Source organism: Eptatretus burgeri, chromosome 9 (genome assembly GCF_056783735.1).
Source record: "Eptatretus burgeri isolate ZD-2024b chromosome 9, Ebu_testis_v1, whole genome shotgun sequence".
NCBI lineage: Eukaryota > Metazoa > Chordata > Myxini > Myxiniformes > Myxinidae > Eptatretus > Eptatretus burgeri.
The window spans coordinates 45,828,089-45,846,737 of record NC_140969.1 but is presented as its reverse complement, the minus strand read 5'-3'; the positions used below and the strand labels follow the sequence as shown (position 1 = coordinate 45,846,737).

Here is an 18,649-nt window from a genome sequence, read left to right as displayed (position 1 = left end):
GATCATGATTATAAAAAGAAACACTTATGGACCAAGTGTTTTTTAGTCTTTTTGATAATTTATTTACACTACATGCTTTCTTCCATCCTTGTCCATTATAAACCACCCCTTTTGGTCCCAAAGCTTTCACAATGTTGAGTTGCCCACTTAAAAATATATAAAAATGTTCATTCAAAGTCAATATAAAATAAATTTCAGCAGAAAAAAAAACAATTCTGCATAAGATGTGCATGAATATAATGAAGCAAGATGACGTGGTCAAAGTCAAAATATTCGCAAATAGAAGTCAGTAATACCATGTAGGTCAATCATGATGTTGTGCTCAGAATTCTCCTCCAATGTGGTAAAGAGAGACATGAAATAAGTTGAAATGGAACTCAACACAGCTTTATGAGCCATTAACTGCTGGCCCTGAAGAGGGGGAAAGAGGATGCACGACAAGAACCACCATGAGCAAAACACACACTTAAGAATGCAACAAAATAATCTGCCTTTTCATCTTAAAAAGCTTTCCACTGTATATTCTTGCAGTAGTTTATAGCCTGGTGTTGGCGCAGTGGTTAGGGCAGCGGCTTGGGATCCAAGAGGTCCTGAGTTCAAGCCCCGTTGGGCCACTGAATTAATACACCAGGGGGTTGACTCAGCCTGTCATCCTTCCGAGGTCGGCGAAATGAGTACCAGTATACTGGGCCGGTGTATACCCCGGTTAAAATAGGTGTACCATATCCCTGTGTCGTAAGAGGCGACCAGGGTTGCGTCAGGAAGGGCATCCGGCGTAAAACATGTGCCAAATCACTATGCGGATCATACGGATGATCCGCTGTGGCGACCCCTAACGGGAGCAGCCGAAAGAAGAAGAAGATTCTTGCAGTAGTTTATGGAACCATAAAGACTTAGGCATTCACCATGTAGCTGCATTTACTCATTGTTTGTGAATGTGTATTTGTGCAATTAATTCAAGTAACAGGTCAGGTCTGGGAGCATGCGCCGGAGCAGCGCATTGCTGCGCCCACTTTCCGCCGGTACTCCAAGGGCCTCCGTCTGGCCATCCCCCAGGCAGATGCCTGGCCCATTCCCATCTCCTTGAGATGCCGATCAACCTGCTGCAACCATGAGGCACGTGGTCGGCTCATTGGCCTTCTCCACTCATGAGGCTCCCTCACCGAGAGAATCTGGTGAGCAGGATCAGCATCAGGAAAACGAGCCACATGTCCATACAGCCGCAGCTGACACTTATGGACTATGCAGGTAACAAATCTCATTTGAGTCTCTTTCAGCAACCACTCCTTGGACAAAAAGTCCAACCAGCAATAGCCAAGAATTCTCCAAAGAGACCTGGTACCAAAGGAATTAAGTCTCCGTCTCAGATCCCTGGTTAGAGTCCAAGTCTCACATCCGTAGAGCAATACTGGAAGCATCAAGGATCGGACTTTTGTCCTCCTGAAGATTCGGACTTTTGTCCTCCTGCACAGTAATGACAGTGCCACACCCCATGATCCAGTGAATCAACGACTCCCCAGGCCCAACCCAGATGTCTGTTGACCTCTGGCTCACAGCCAGCAGACATGAATATCTGGCTGGCTCACATCCAGCAGGAAGTGAATCTCTCCATGACCTCAACATCCTCACCACAAACAGGAACAGACAGGACAGAAGCACCCAAGAAGTCAATAAAAGCCTGGATCTTAATTTTGACCCATTAAAGTTTTGAAATGAAAGGACCTTCCCACGTTAATCCACCCCAAACCCACCTCCTTCAAAGTCCCTGTAATGTCTATCTTGTATACCCAGTGTTCCCCACCCCATCCCTCTCCCTCCCACAGATCTCCTAATGTCTCTGTTCCCCACTGTTTTGTCCTTCCCTCTCCCACCCCTCCTGTCTCATGCTCCCCCTTGCTGTGCGTTAGCTCTCATTAAATGTCCTCAAATTAAATGCCTTGACAATGTAGACAAGAATAAAAAAAAGCTACCAAAATAGTTGCCATGGCAGCACACTTCAGCCAATCACAGCCGTGATCTAATCAGGTTGAGATAACGTCATGAGGAACAGATATCTAATATGAACGTTAAATGTTGAACAGTTTTTGAAATATTGCATACAAAAAAGTATATGGTCAGATGATCGGTCGGTCAGAGTTCACTTTAATGTCCCCCATCTCTGACCTTGGCGGAGAGGAGTGGACAAAAAAAAAATAATCAAATACAGTGGAGGGGGTGACAATCTGCCACTTTTGCAATAACCTTAAATTGCAAAATGCAAAACATGTAGAACTACCATTGTGTGAAGAAGTTCCACAACTGTTTAAATAATATGCCATGTGAAATGAGAATAGGCAATTTATTTAATCAACTTAATTGCTTTATTTATTTCACAAGAGAAGTTGATAATCCAATGAACAATGAACATCTATGCCCATGCCAGCTTGCATTATAACCAAACATTTATTTTTCTTTGTTGTTATTTTTAACAAAATTAATTTCTCATTACCTCAAAATGAATAAAAGTCAGGGTGAAATTTGCAATTAGAAAATATCCCTACGTCGTTGACAAAAAAAATCACCAGTCTGTATCACAAATTCTCACAACATAACAATCACTAAAGCTACCAGGAAGTTTTTCTCCTCGACAATATTTCATGAGGTAAGACTGGGCAAAAATCGGAATGGGAAAATGATAAATCATCTGATAAATCAAGAATATTTTTCATTGCCTTGATCTTCTGCAGTCGGTTCCTTATCAGGTCAGGTGAGGAATGAGAGCATGCGTCGGAGCAGCGAGTCACAACGACCACTTTCCGCCGCGACTTGACGGGCCTCTGTCTGGTTCCTTATCATGGAACATTTTTTTGCTCACTCTTGCCTTAACCTATAAATAAAAAAATGACCGTTTTTACAGCCATTTTTCCCTGCTGTGCAGGGGTTAGGCTTTTTCTTGAGGCAATGTTTTATGGCCGGATGTCCTTCCTGACGCCAACCCTGGTCGCCTCTTACGACACACAGGGATATGGTACACCTATTCTAACCAGGGCATACACCGGGACCAGTAACACTGGCACTCATTTCGCCGACCTCGGAAGGATGACAGGCTGAGTCAACCCCCTGGTGTTAATTCAGCATCCAACGGGGCTTGAACTCAGGACCCTGGGATCCCAAGCCGCCACCCTAACCACTAAGCCAACACCAGGCTCTTGCCTTAACCTAATGCATAGAAAACTCAATGGCTTTGTTATTTTTGTAGTGGCCTTCACTTGGTGAGGGTAAGTGTAATAATATGTAGTAGAATGTTGAAGGTTCCACACAAGCTTTTATGAAAATACTTTGTATCACTGTTCCATCAGAAATGTGATTGCCACTGTGATACAAATAAAGACTCAAAAGTTAATGTAGACATTGCACACCCTTCAAGCATGTGGACACCATACTCATATTGGTACATTGTATTCAAAAAACAAAAACTTTTCCATCGTATGTCGCGCTAATATATGGCATACAACTACATTGATTCATGGACATGAAAACGTGCATATACCACAATACAAGGTATAATATAAACAAGGAAAATTTATCTCGAGAAGAAACACTGAACTAGTAAATGTGCCACTGCTCCTCATTGCTCTCCCTCACCTGAATGAGTAAAGTGACATCACAGAATGTTTTTGCAAGTCGTTGTGAATCTAGAGCTTTCATCAAAGCAGCAGCATGACCTGGGTCTTCGCCACTAACGAAACCCTGTGCACCCAGTGGCTGGTGAACGAAAAAGAAGAGAAGGAGGAGGGTAAGAAAGGGAAAAACTACTTGGCACAAGCAAGTCTATAAGATACAATGTGACAAGACAATTGAGAGCATATAAGAATGTGATATTGTTGCACTGGATTTCCAGCATCATAAAAGGTTCAAAATGAAGTAATTGCAAATATTTAGCAACCTTGAAAAGTATGTGTGTATAATGATATACTTTTTCTTTTAAAATCAACTATTGTCAAAATATTTCGCTTGCATCAGATTGAACAATGCCAAATAAACATTAACTTCCAAAACTATTACGACAAATAATATCACTTCATTAATGGCCCCAGGTATTCCCACCTTCTAGTGGAGATGGCCGGGGAAAGTTTTTGGCTCAAACCTTTCACGAATCAGCTGGCCAGGCCTGACGTTCAACTGAAAGTGGCATAAATTTAGTCAGGAGGCCGACAATAACTAGTCTACTCTTTGTGATAAACAACATAGCACAAACATTGAAATATGTGGTAGAGAAAATAAAAGTTTCTTTGTGATTGTGATTTTAACAAGGAGGGGGTTACTGGAAAAACAAACATGTTTCCTGGAGTTGCTGGGGGAGGGTCAGAGGACAGAGAGAACAGAAGGAGCTATACCAGAGGGGAGACAGTTTAAATAAATAAATAAATAATAATAATAATTTTTTAAAGAGGCCACCGACCTGTCTGCGATATGACTTGCATGAGAGCAGTCGGCCTTTGCTTCAGCCTCATTGCAGGAGATACCAATAATGTTGAGAGCTTTAGATACACAGATTCCAGGCAAGAGAGATGTGATGCTGGGCTGCGAGTCCATATGGGAGAGTTGTACACAAACTATGGAATAAGGATACCTATGTTGTGAGTAGTTCTGACTTTTGAAGGAATGACTTAGGACAAGAGCAGATGCCCCCAGTGTGCAGTTGGATTTTGAAGCCAGGAGAAATTATGGATGGTGGTGAGGCTTAAAAATTCAAGAGAGTAAATCTCTTCCAGTGACTGACAATATAAATAGATAGGTGGTTTCATTTGACAACTCTAACATTAGTTTAATCGAGGAGGCATGTCGGTGCTTCGACAGCCACAGAGTGGGATTGTGAAATTTACCAGAGTTGAAGACATGTTGCATTTACCCAACTATCATAAGGTAATTTCCAGATCAGCAGTGAGTGATACAGCTGCTGTTTGCCTGTAGGTGGGATGTGGCACTGTATGACATTTGTGGAGTCATCTGCAAAAATGAAAAGGAGGTTTTTTCAGGACATCAGAGAGGTCACTTAGGTGTGTGAGGAACAACAATGGACGAATATTAAATCCAGCCTGAAATGAGAGAGATGGCAGGGTTTTATTGATAGCAGTGTGTTGACTGCACATGTAGAGGAAATCAAAGAACCAGGAATGAAAGAGACCTTGTGTGCCACAGATAGTGAGCACGAACAGTAGAACAGGATGTAAAACTGTATGGAATGCTGAAGATACGTCCAGGGCGATGATCCTAAACTCTTGTTTGAGATTTAAGGAAACCATTCATCCATTACTGGGACAGCATTATTGGCAGAGGAACACAGCATTTCCAGAGTTGAATGACAGGAATGGAATCCAAAGTGATGGGCAGAGATCAGTCCCGTTTGAAAACAACAAAGACTTGACATCAGTTATGTTGGATTCCATGATTTTGCTTATAATTGTAAGTAAGATTACTGGTTTGCACGATAGTCTAGAGGCGTGCATACTCGTCTTTGAGCTGGCTAACCTGAGTTTGAATCTAGACCTGCCTATAAAGTCATGTTTTTTGTGTTGTACGGTGTTTTGCATGCACGGGGACACATCAACATACATCAATGTCGGTGCTGTCCATTGGAATAACATTAAACCGGAGGCCCCTTCCAGCGACTGGTAGTTTTTTTTTTTAAGGAACGCAATCATAGCCTGATAATTTTGGTCTACGGGCATTACTGATCGCACATGTTGGAATGTATGTGTAATTGTGTATTCCTGTGTTTAGAAAAACTTGTTAAAATCACGCATCTTGGTCACAATGCACTATGCATGAGCAGTAATAAATTCATATAATAGGTACTTTTGATTTGCATACTAATTTTCCCATGGAGGTAGAGAATGCGCATGTTTACGCATGCTGAAGTACCATGGTGAGGCGGTGACGTGGGCTACATAAGCAACGTACAGTTTACTTAAAAGCAAACGCACTCACTCTCGCAAAAACTAATAATAAAAAAAATAAACCCGTATCTTGCCAAAAGGTGACCACGTGTGACTTCTTTAAGGTCACACTGAGGTGAACAGAGCTGCTAAACACCAGGAGCGACTCCTTGAGTAATATCTGCCTACGAGAGATTCCGATGAGAATCGTTCTACAGAGTAACCATGAAAAATATGCTTTTGCCTCATAACGTCACCAAATGACGTCATAATGTCTCAAGCTTGACATATCTAGAAAGCACTCATCGAGGTGTTCAATTTGAGGTACTACAAGATATGGTTCCTAAAACTTGAAAATTTGACCTTGGGGTCAAATATGTTTGACCTAAGGCGCTAACCATGAAGGTCAAGGCCAATCGCCACCAAAAATTAATCAGCTGAGTGCTTGACCATGAACTATATTCCCATGAAGTTTGAAGACGATCGGATCAAAATTACTCAAAAAATAAGGGTTTCGTCGACTCCCCTGATTTGTGACAAGGTGACCTAGACCTTCAAAATTTTATGTGCTGAAAGGGACCTCTATAGGCCTCTGATATGCGAAGTTACAAAAATTTCCGATGATAACTGTGCTCTGCAGAATTTTTTATACGTGATTACAGACAAACAAACAAACAAATAAAAAAAAACAAAAAAAACCATAGAAGCTGACTAACATATCTTGCAAAAACTTCGTTTTGGCAAGCTGATAAAAAATACAGGAGAGCGATTTACAGCTCTTGCAGATTATATAAATACCAGTCTCTGTCCTTCTGCCAACACTGGTCATTGGTGGACATTAATGGTCTCACAGTGTTTTTTATGTGGCAGGTAATATCAAGTTTCGCAGCAGTGGCTTGGATTGACAGATCTGTTCGATTTGGATGTTGGAGGGGAGAAAGGGGGAGATGAGAGAAAAGAAGATACAGTTTTGGAACTGAATGCGTTAAGGAATGAGCACTAATAATGAATGATGAAGACGTCTATTATTCTTTGTTTTGAGAAGGAGATGGGAGCAGGGAAGAGGTTTAAATGAGGATGAAAAGGATGAGTGCAACAAAGGTGAAGAAAGAAAAGGGTAGGGAAAGTGTCAATGAACAAGCAGACATGCTGAACACATGCCCATGAAAGAATGAAACGGACCATCTCAAACATGGGATAAGAGGGTTTACCTTGTTTTGTTTTTTTAGAAAGTACAATGAAGGGGTTAGAGCAAGAATGGCAAAAGGGATGGTGAGATATGGGAGAAAAGAATGACAAATTGGTGTGCGAGTGATGTGATCAGTAAAATGGGTAGGACAAACCAAGCAAGGTAGACATAAGAGTTCAAAACAACCAAACAGGCAGGCAAAAGAAAAGAGAAGAGAGTGTGCACGCAGTATTGTTGTGGGCCGGGTATCGGCTGCGAGCACGACCGCTAGTTGGAGCAGCAGAGTGGACTCCACCAAACACCCGGAATTCAGATCGTTACCCTCAGATAACTCCGAAGGTACGGGTCCCTTACAGGACCGTGAATCGTCAATAATTCAACCACGTGGTATAGGGTTATTTGCCAAACTTCAAAATACCTCGAGGCCCACGTGGCAAGCTACCGAGGGATTCACACCCTCGACGGAGCTCGAACGGGACGAGCCGTTTCCGTGCTCGACCCATGCGTAACCCCAGCGGATGGACTGTGCTAAACCAATGAAGGAAAGGACAAAGACGAGCTGAAACATTCAACAATAGGGGTATTTATTTACAATAGGTGGGGAAGGAACACATAAAGGGCAGAGTTAAACCGAGTATAAAGGATGCAAATAATGTACTGCAAAAGCACTTAACCAGTTGCTACTTAAACAAGACAGGCCCACACACAGACACACATCCAAAGAAAAGAGATGGACCTCAAGGGTTTTTATTATTCTTTCAGCTCGGAGGGAAGTCGAACTGAGGGACGAGAACATGGCTGGCTACCTGGCTGCGAGCGCGCGGCTGGACGTCCACAACTTCCCAGAGCTTCAGTCGCCAGAAGACGGACCAGGGCAGCCAGACGCAGACCGGCGACGAGATGAGGCCAGACCAGCGTCGAGCAGACCAGACCAGCGCCAGCGAGATGGGATCAGAACACGCGCTCGAGCAGACCAGACCAGCGTCAGCGAAATGGGATCAGAACACGCGCTCGAGCAGACCAGACCAGCGTCAGCGAGATGGGATCAGAACAGGCGCTTGAACAGACGGGCGCCAATTATTTGTTCTCCTTTCTTTCGTCACCTTCTCGGGCGCGGTCTGCTCATGCGTGGCCTGCTCTCATTGGGCGGACCGCGTGTCGCGGCCCCGCCTTCTTGCAAAGGACCGCCCCGGCTCTGATCCGCTCGTCGCCCATTGGCCGAAAGGGGCGCCAAGTCCGCTGATTGGAGCAGGGGAGGGGGTGATGGCCATCGCGGCCGACCGCCCCTCAAACAAGGAGAGGAATATGGTCCTGCGTGGGCTACGCCTATTGGTCGACCGTCGGCAACCTAGCTCACATCCCCCGGATTGGGCGAGAGACATCAGGTCCTTGTGAACTCCGCCCACGTACGTGCTGACATGCACATGTGTATTGGAGCCGGTGGAGGATGGTGGAAGGAAGCGAAGGCAGATGTCGTTATTATAAAAATTCTAACTATCAAAATAACTCCACAGCGCATGAACATTCAATTCCCACTAGACTAGGGACGGGACCCTAACTAGAAACACACACTTTCCGATATAACTGAGCTATAGGTGATGGCTGTCTGTCTGTGTGCACAAGGCTTCCAAATTCGTAACAATATGAAGTCAACACAAACAAAAGTGAAAAACAATTGATGGAAACAGAGAACAATGTGGAACAGTATACTTCAGCTTAGGGAGCAGGTAACTCAGCTTTTTTTGACATTTTCAAAATGAACCTTAAATTGTGAAACTATAGTTTCTCACCACACTGAGGGTAACCCTACCAATTGTGTTGTTGATTTACGAGGCCTGCTTCCATGACTGTTGCATTCTTCTGCACCTTTGACAACATTCCTGTCAGATTGGCCACTCTGCAATTTTTGGCTCGTCTGTTGGAGAAGGACCTTCTCCGGCCCGTGCTTCTGGCAGGCTGTGCATGCCTGCACGCGCTGGTGTACTTGCTTGAAGACACCTTGAGTATATTGTAGAAGGCCAGAAAAGACAACCACAGAGCAGCTGATTATATAAAAGCAGGAAGCATGCCATCTTGAATTCCATTTTTGTTCAACGTCAGAAAGATGTCAATAGAAACAGCAACAAAAATGATAAATAAGTCCAGGGGACTAAAGACTTACCACGCCACCAATACCGCTTGGTCAGCAGTCGACCTGTGACATCACGATTATGATGTGGAATCAATCCCTCCCCTTCGTGAAAACTCGTTATCAGCTCCACTCTCTTCCGCTCATCCCGCACAATCTGCAAATGCCAGCAACTGCATAGTACTTCTTGTTACATAAACAAATCTCCATATCAAAGACGTGTCAGATCATATTGGGTGATTACAGATACAGAATCAATATTTACTAATCATCTTGTGCCGCAGATGTCATTCAGGAGGGCCATGTGAGTAACAAATTCTATCTGGCCATGTACATTCGGTCCTGTTTCCTAAAGAATGCTAAGGTTAACAGCAGTTGCAATAGTAATGGTATTCAAAGGGATAAATTTACTCCAAATCTACATAATTCCTTTTCATTATCCCAACAGTCTGGTGTTGGCTCAGTGGTTGGGGTGGCGGCTTGGGATCCAAGGGTCCTGAGTTCAAGCCTCGTTGCCTGCTGAATTACTTCACCAGGGGGTTTACTCAGCCTGCCATCCTTCCGAGGTCGGCAAAATGAGTACCAGCTTGCTGGGATGACCGAGTCATTCGAGTATCCTGCGTCGGAGTGGCGACCCGTCCAGGATTGTGCCCAATAGCCAAGGAAACTGCTTCAGCAGCACCGACACTCTGTACAGAGTATGGTCCCGATGGATGGATGGATGGATTATCCCAACGCTGTTTGAAAAAAAACAAAAAGTCGGGTGGGGGGGTTGAGTAATTGGCTCTATCTGTCCGTCACGCTAACTCAACCTAAACGGTTGGGCAGAAATTCACAAAACTTGCGAGTTAAGATCACCACATGGAACACAGGTGCAAGATCATACTACTTTTGGCCCCACCAAAAGGGGCGGGGTCAAAAAGTCAAATACAAAAAAAAAAACCAAAAAAAACTAGAAGGGCACTCGGTGGAGCGCATACCTCCACCACGTAATGCCTGATCCACGAGAATCTATCGGGCCCAATACATTTTTGAAATATCATGCTATACGGGGGGCAGCAAAAGTAGGTATACAGTAATGAAAAACAAAACGTGTGCACAAAACGTATTTTGTTGATTATACAAGCATATCAATAACAACATACCAATAATAATGATTGAATATGTTGATAATTGAAAAAAAATAACATAGCAATAATTCATGAATTCTAGTATTAAATGAATCCTCGCACCACTATTATAATACTGGTAATACTGGTATAATCCTTACTGTATACCTACTTTTGCAGCCCCCTGTATATCGTTTTTGGCCCTGTCTCTCAAAAGGTGAAGAATCACTTTTAAAAATAAATAATTCTCGAATCCAGATCCGGATTCAGATGTTCACCAAAATCGAATAAATTCGTCCTTGCCACACAGACAACCTGTCTACCAAGTTCCATCTGAATCCGTCCACACCTTTTTGAGATATTGTGCTATATATCATTTTTGGCCCTATCCCTCAATGGTGAAAAATCACTTTCAAAATCCCCGTAGTCGAATCCTGATCCGGATCTTCACCAAAATCTCATCAGTTCGTCCTTGTCACACACTGAACCTGTCCACAAAATTTCACCCGGATCCGTGTCCAAATTTTTGAGATATCCTGTACACAGACAAACAGAAAACATAACCTCCTTCACCTTCTGTGGCGGAGGTAATAACCAGTGTGTTGATATTGTCGCGGATTCGCGCCCGCCGGCGTGCGAACGGCCACGTAACTCGAATCGCGGCACGTCGCCCACCGGACGGACAATCCAGTCGTGACCCTCTCGGACTAACGCCGGGAACCAGTCACGGGTGGACCTTTCGGTCTCACCGCGATCGTGCCAATCGGCCCCCGCGTGGGATAGGGTTGCTCGCCAAATTCGACCTACCTAAGTACCCACACGGAGGGTAGACCGGGCGATCGCACCTCGCCGCAGGTCGACTTCGGACACGGGCCACTTAAGCGACCCGTTCCGTACTATCGGGATAACCGAGCGGTGTTATTCGTCGGCCTCGACGGTTCGATTAATTATCGGGCGTCTTTGCCCACGACCAACCCTTTACGTGAAGCAAGATGGGGATTCAATGAAAGAAATGACGAAGCGAAGCGGGAAAACAGTTCAACAATAAGCACATTTATTTCGCGGCACACGGGAAGCACACATATACAATTCCACCAAAAGCACATAGAAAAGAAGAAGACAAAAAGCAAATGCAACAATGCAGATCTAATACCGACTACGCGAGCACACGGCAACACTTATACAATTTTACTTCACAGACGGCGCCGACAACACACATTCCCAAAGCAAAAGAAAAGAGAACCACCCTCCAGGATGAGGGGGTAGGCGGGCCTGGGGCCGAGACCGTGTCGGGCCTACCCGTCTGATGATGAGACGCGGAGCGGCGGTGGTGCCTCAACTCCGCGGGCCTCGCGGACAGTGTCTTGTAGGGGGTGGGAAGGGGGCCCCCTTTTGTCGCACTATCTCAGCGCGGGGGGAAACAGGAGGGGGTTGCTGATGCTCGGGGAAAGGAGGATTTCACAAACTCTTGGGTCCCGCGACGAGCGTCTCCACCACGACCTCGGTCGCGCCGCCGGCCTTTCTCTCCGCAGTTCCCCGAATCCGACGCGAGCACCCCCTCGTCCGCCTTCGCCGCCGCCGCCTCTCCACAGCTCCGTCCTCTTCACTCCGACTCCGCGAACTCCCAACTGCACTGAACTCTTCCTCCGCTTCCAACTCCGAACTCTTCCTCCTGCGAACTGAACTGCCTCGACTGACGAACGCGGCCCCTTATATCCCCCGTGGCCTCGCTCCTTCATCTTTGACCCTCTGCCTCCGACCTTTCACCTCTCTTGCTGGCTCCCCATTGGCCCGAGGAAAAGTGGGCGTGAATGCTTTTTGATCCATGAATTTGCATATAGCGACCGCCCTCTTACGCCCTGGAGGCGGGGCCAAATCGCCCCTCGCTCACCGATTGGACGGAACAAAAGTGGGCGTGAGTCGTTTTTGATCCGTTTTTCTGCGGAAAGTCCGCGATGCTTTTGAACACGCTGCTCGGTGCGCGCTCTACACGAGTCCAGCATCGGTGCCCACGAGTGGCGCGAGATGACGGTGATGCGATGGTGGCGAGTTGTGACGGTAAAGGTCGTGGCGGTTGTGGTGAAGCGGCGTTGTGGTTGGTGGTTGTTGTTGTGATGGCTGTTGAGACGTGGTTGGTGGTGGTAATAATGGCGGTTGGTCCAAAATAAAGATAGTAAAAGAAAAACGGCTATCCTCAAGAGTCGCAGCCCTCATGAATGACATTTATTCCCTCTAGACAACGGGTTTGGGCCTAACTACACATATACTTACCGAGATATCTCACCTAAGGGACCTGAATGGTGGTTTGCGAATTTGGTCAACCACAACAATATGTTCCATTACCAATCGGTTTGTAGAGCGCTCGCCAAGCGGCTTAAGCTCTCAAGCAAGCAGCCAACGAAACGATGCGAAAAGAACGGCTGTTCGCAAGGCAAGCGATAGCAAGCCGATTGGTAACCCCGAAAGACACCAAACCAGTGAACAAAGTGTAATTATTATTAAGGTGTGTCTTTATAAACATACTTGTTTGGCTGGAACCAAACGTTCTTTATCTCAAGTTCACTATAAAATTTTATTATTCAACAGGATGACGTAAATCAAGCTTTCAAAAAAAACCTGAGATCACCGACATAGTGATAGTCCAATAAATTATAACAACCAGGATGACTCACCTCGAGCTCATCGAAACCCACGTGACCACGCCTTTTCCGCTGGAAAAACAACTCGCCTTCTCGCAAAACGTAACTTCCGGCGGATTTACGAACCCCGCGTCGTTCGTTCTCGGACAAGTTCGGATCATAAGGGCTCAAGGGATTGGACAGGTATCGCTGGATTGCTCTGTAACTCTCTTCGCTCGCCATCCAGCTGCAGAATAAACACAACGTAATAAACCTCAACCCTCAAAATGAACACGGAATCATAAATGATCAAATCACCACAGAATCCGGAACAATTATTATCAACCACCACACCACAGCCTCATGAAATGAGCAATAATTCCGAAAAGAGCACACGATATGTCGATCGCAACATTTTCAATAACCTAGTAACTTGAGTTACGAAATATGAACTTGTGAAATCCTAAAAAGGACAAACAAACAAGAACCGTTTAATATAGAACCCATTATCGGAACACGGAACCCATTTCGGAACCCATTATCGGAACACGGCGTCCGCCAACAAAGATGGATACAGGAAGATGGCGGACGGAAGTGAAAACAAAATAATGGTTTGAAGTGCTGAGGGAAACGCGATGTACGTAATTTATGGACCAGTCGTGAGACGATTACCTTGGCGTCGCTTTTCGATAATGGTGGACCACGTGCTTACATTGCGGAGAAGGGGGATAGTAAACACACGTTGATGGTAAGTGTTTGGCTATTGTTTATATTTTAATACCTTTACAAGCTGGTCATTCAAGGGGAAGATATTCCAGAGGGGACATGGGGGAAGGGGGAAGGGGGAAGGGGGCGGGACGAGGGGGTGGCCAGCACTCGCTTACACGTTTCCATACTTTGTTCTACTTCAGTTATCCATCAGAGGACGCTGTCACATACACCTCGATCATTCAAAAACAATGGAATGGGACAACTGGGAATGGGGGACTTAATTGGGAATGGGGTAACTGGGAATGAGACAAATTGGGGAACTGTGAATGAGACAAATTGGGGAACTGGGAATGGGGGACTTAAATGGGAATGGGGTAACTGGGAATGAGACAAATTGGGGAACTGTGAAATCGGGGAACTGGGAATGAGACAAATTGGGGAACTGAGAATGGGGGACTTAAATGGGAATGGGGTAACTGGGAATGAGACAAATTGGGTAACTGTGAAATGGGGGAACTGGGAATGAGAAATTGGGGAACTGGGAATGTGGGAATTTATTGGGAATGGGGGAACTGGGAATGAGACAAATTGGGTAACTGGCAAATGGAGGAACTTGGAATGAGACAAATTGGGTAACTTTGAAATGGGGGAACTGGGAATGAGACATATTGGGGAACTGGGAATGGGGGAATTTATTGGGAATGGGAGAACTGGGAATGAGACAAATTGGGGAACTGGGAATGGGGAAATTTATTGGGAATGGGGGAACTGGGAATGAGAGAAATGGGGAAATTAATTGGGAATGGCAGAACTGGGAACGAGAGAAATTGGGGAACTGGGAATGGGGAAATGGGAATGTGAAAATTGGGGAACGAGGAATAGGGAACTGGGGAAAATGGAGGAATGGGCAATTTAATGCTTACACTTTAAAGCTCGAGGATCTGGGCTGTCGCAATGTTGTATTCTTTTGCTTGATGCTGCTTTCATTTAGTTACCTCCACCACAGAAGGTGGCAGGACGTTATGTTTTAATCCCTGTTTGTCTGTATACTGGCTGCTCTTAGAGCACCCTTATTCTGGACATTTCCATCTGTCTGTCTGTCCGCGAAACTTTGGTCAAACCTAGGGGCTAAACCACTCAACCGATTCCAATGAAATTCGGTAGGTAGGACCAATATTTCTGGGAATCATGTGCTTTCGAATATGGGACCCCAGGCCCTCGCAACGGCCCTTTAAAGTGGTCAAAAAATCGAAAAAAAAATCAAGAAAAATATCGAAAAACCGAAGCTTAGAGTTCTGTACGCAATCTATCTCGCTCCCTTCATGACAATTTGCAGCCCTAACAAAAAATATTTGTAGGAGGAAATAGGTTTTGGGCGAGTACATGTCGAACATTTCAGAAACGGTTAATTGCGAATATCTCGAAGAGAAAGAGTCTGATTTTGTTGAAACTTGGGTGGAATGTGTACAATGTGGCGAGCATGTACACAAAAATGAATGGTTACTATGCACACCTCCGTTGCTTAGCAACAGCTAAAATACTTTATCGTACATCGTACACTTATTGTGGACTGTACAAAAAAATCAATACCTCCGAAACTGGACCTCCGAGGGACCTGTTTTTTTTTGTGCCCAACGAGAATGTCTTACAGCATCATATAAAAAAATAAAATCTTTAGCGAATAGAGTAATGGAATTACCAGGGCTGCCATTTGTTAGAGTCTCTTTGGAAACATGCCTGAAATTTCACAAGGCGGGTTTCTGGGCGCAAACTAAGAGGGCTGTGATAATCATATTTATTGTGCTAAATTGATTGATACCATGTTCATGAATATCGGCTAGTCACGTCGGCCAACTTTCCATCTAGAGCGAGCAGCCATGTCGCCTACCGGCTTGTTTGTCTATCTGTCTGTTTCTCACGTGACTTTTGGCCACAGTTTTCAAGCAATCATTCTGAAATTTTTTGTGTGTGTCGGTGACTGGCCAAGGACAGCAACGCTTAATCTCAGTGAAGATCTGAATCTGGATCCGGATACGATAATTTTTTATGTGTTTATTCACCATTGAGAGATAGGGCCAAAAGCTGTATCCAGAATGATATCTCAAAAGGTTGTGGATGGATTATGACAAAACTTTGTGGATGAGTTGGGTAAGTGACAATAACAAGCCGATTCCATTTTGGCGAAGGTCCGGATTCAGATCCGACCTATCAGTGGGATACAAAATGTAAACTGTTCAACCTGGCAGAGGTGTGCGCTCTACCGAGTGTCGTTCTAGTTGATGTGTTTAATAACTTTTCATAATTATGTTAGGGTAATAAATTTGTGCTGAACGTGGAATTATTTCAACACCTGGGGTGTTTTCCGTTAGCTAGTGGCTTGCTATCGCTTGCCAAGGCAGCCATTCCATATCAACCGCTTTGCAATCCACTGGGCAAGCAGATCAAGCGACGAAGAGACATGTTTCGTAAAGTTAGCCAAAATAGTCACCATTGTCAGATTCAAAACGATACCACAACCAATTAAGTGTTCAGTAGCAATGAAACAGGGACATGGCTGTGCTGCTGACGCAACACCCTCTGTCGGTTAGAGCAGGTATTTGTAATTTGTTCAGGGTGCTGGCATTTTCTCAATGATCATTTGTAAAGAACACCGTGGTATTTTTAACATCCACCACCTAATGCCGACAGACTGGAGGTCGAGTTTTACGTCCAATCCGAGGGACGGCACACATTGATGAATCACCCTGCCTGTGAAACACCGGCATGACAGTTGATAGCTGGGTCAGGATTCGTACCCAGGCGAGACAGCTCAGAGGTGAGTGTGGACACCTCTAGAGTCTCGACCGAGCTGTCAGCCTCACATTTACTCATGATGTGACATTAGGTTCAAAGACCATGTACAGCATTGGAAGCTACTCAACTCTTCCCTGTGTCTTTAAATGCGGTGAGGATAGAATTCAGATTTGTTTTCTAATTTTACTTTTTTTATATAATTAGTCAAGGCTCGTGGAAAAGCTAGAACACAGAACGGATTAGGACACAACATAACACGAGGAACAGCAGGAGAATGGGGGAAAGGAGATGGACACGGATGAGCAAGGGATGCAGGTAACAATGACGTGAGGGTGGAATGCAATGGGGTGGAAAAGATGGACACAGAAGAACATTTTGGGAGGGTTTGGAGGGGGATTGGGGTAGGGGGTGGTTTAACGGGTGTAGAAAACATCATGGTTTTGGATGGGGGATTATCTCAGATGGTGGTGAAAAGTTGTTTTGAAGACCTGGAGGGAAGAATGAGATTGAAGAGAATGTGGAAGTTTGTTCCATAAGTGGGAAAAAGAGAGGAAGAAATGAATGGAGGTGAGCAGTAGTTCTGGACTTTGGCAGTTTCACTATGAGGGCATTGAGGGGGTTCCGAATGGGCCACGAGAATCCTGCAGATACCTGTTTTTTTAATGTTATCAAAGTGCTTTTAAGGAAGAGAATCATTTTATTAGTGAAGATTCAGTTTGGGGATAGTGAAAGGAAGGGATAGGGAAATGAGTGAGCACTGAGATAAGAGTTTCAAATTTTTTTTCCAATGTTGTTGTTGGTTGTTGGGTTTTTCGTTACCCCCTAACTGGGCTAACCCTAACCCTAACCCCAACAGCTCTGGCAACCAAGATGGTTGCCATGGGAACAAATTAAGCCAATCGCCACCATGATCTAAAGTTGAGATAATGTCACAAGGAATCGATGTCTGCAATAGGAAAGCTAAATGTTAAATGCTTTTTGAAATATCACATACACGAGCCAAGTTATCGAGATGGTTGCCATGGGAACAGAATTCAGCCAATCACCGCCGTGATCTAATCAGGTTGAGATAATGCCATGAGGAATAGACGTCTGCAATCGGAAAGCCACGTGAGAACAGCAAGTTCAAACAGGATAGCTTTTACTATGGATATTATGCGGATCTGCGGAGTGGCGACCCGTCCAGTATCGTGCCCAATAGCCAAAGAGGCTGCTTTGGCATCACCAACACTCTGCACAGAGTATGGTCCCAATGGATGGATGGATTATGTGGATCTTTGCAATTATTTGTGACTATTTTCTCTGAAACAACTCGACCAGGGGCCATAAAACCCACATCATTATAAAGGCCTTTGTCCGAGGACTTCCGGGAATCTTGCGAGATTGTGAAAGAGAACATCCGTCATTATTTACTTTAACGATGTGTACACTGTGTATGCATCAGGAATAAGATCATTAGTTCTGGGTTGTTTATTGGCACAATTAGGCTGCTCATGTTCACTTAAGAGTTGGAATTCCAAGGGGTTTTCAGATATCTTGCAGGATTGTGAGTTGGACAGGTAATCGTGATGTGCCATGACATGTCGGAGCTGTTTCGATTATGGTTTCTGTGAAGTCGGTGATGGCATTATAAGGGAGGGGAAAGAGTTAAATCATCTGCTGTTTTGATGAGGTAATGAAGAAGTATATTATGATCGATGTGGGAATGCCCGATTGTTTTTATGAGTGTGAGGAGGGTGGGGAGGTTTGGTGTTGGGAAAAGGGTGGGGATGCAAAGATGGGATATAATTAGTCGGGGAGTTGAGGCTTTGTGAAGGGGGTTGAGGACTTTTAGAGGGGGGGGGGTGGTTGAGTTGCTAAGGGGAGGGGTTGGAAGGCTTGATGTGGGGAGGAAAATGATGCCTTGGGGTTGGGAGGGAGAGGGTGAGGACTTGAGGCTTCAGGGGAGGGGTGGAGAGTAAAGATAGGACAGAGTTTGGAGTGGGGGCGGGGGTTGAGGCTGTGCAAGGGGGGGGGGTTGAGGACTTTTGGTGAGGGTGGGGGATTGAGGGGTTATGTTGTTGATGGGGTTTGATGACTTGGCGTGGGGAGCGGATTGATGCCTTACGGTTGGAAGGGGGAGTGTGAGGACTTGGTGTTGGGAGGCGAAGGTTGAGGACTTGGGGTTTGGATGGGGGAGGGGT

The 18,649-nt window shown here is 45.0% G+C and overlaps 2 protein-coding genes across 6 annotated transcripts in view; one reads left to right on the top strand and one right to left on the bottom strand.

Annotated features, from left to right (window-relative positions):
* ZBTB11 (zinc finger and BTB domain containing 11) overlaps positions 1 to 13,562 on the bottom strand; it is a 49,793-nt gene extending 36,231 nt beyond the window's left edge. For 3 of the 4 annotated variants that reach the window (XR_015061617.1, XM_085895010.1, XM_085895011.1), the window contains exons 1-6: positions 13,388 to 13,562; positions 13,017 to 13,209; positions 9,269 to 9,392; positions 8,918 to 9,105; positions 3,625 to 3,744; positions 297 to 411 (exon numbers count right to left, since the gene is read on the bottom strand). Coding sequence is in view for 3 of the 4 variants with exons in the window: in XM_085895010.1 (XP_085751136.1) it covers positions 297 to 411; positions 3,625 to 3,744; positions 8,918 to 9,105; positions 9,269 to 9,392; positions 13,017 to 13,205 (736 nt within the window). In the remaining variant the exon portion in view is untranslated. Of the gene's footprint in view, positions 1 to 296; positions 412 to 3,624; positions 3,745 to 4,086; positions 4,162 to 8,917; positions 9,106 to 9,268; positions 9,393 to 13,016; positions 13,210 to 13,387 lie in introns of those variants that run through there. The other variant, XM_085895012.1, reaches the window with a different exon arrangement.
* Positions 13,563 to 13,675: 113 nt separating this feature from the next.
* The window catches only part of LOC147020044 (protein FAM3B-like), a 92,179-nt gene continuing 87,205 nt past the window's right edge, over positions 13,676 to 18,649 (top strand). Inside the window, exon 1 of one of the 2 annotated variants that reach the window (XM_085895028.1) lies at positions 13,676 to 13,710. The gene's annotated coding sequence lies outside the window, so the exon portion shown is untranslated. The remainder of the gene's footprint in view (positions 13,711 to 18,649) is intronic. The other variant, XM_085895031.1, reaches the window with a different exon arrangement.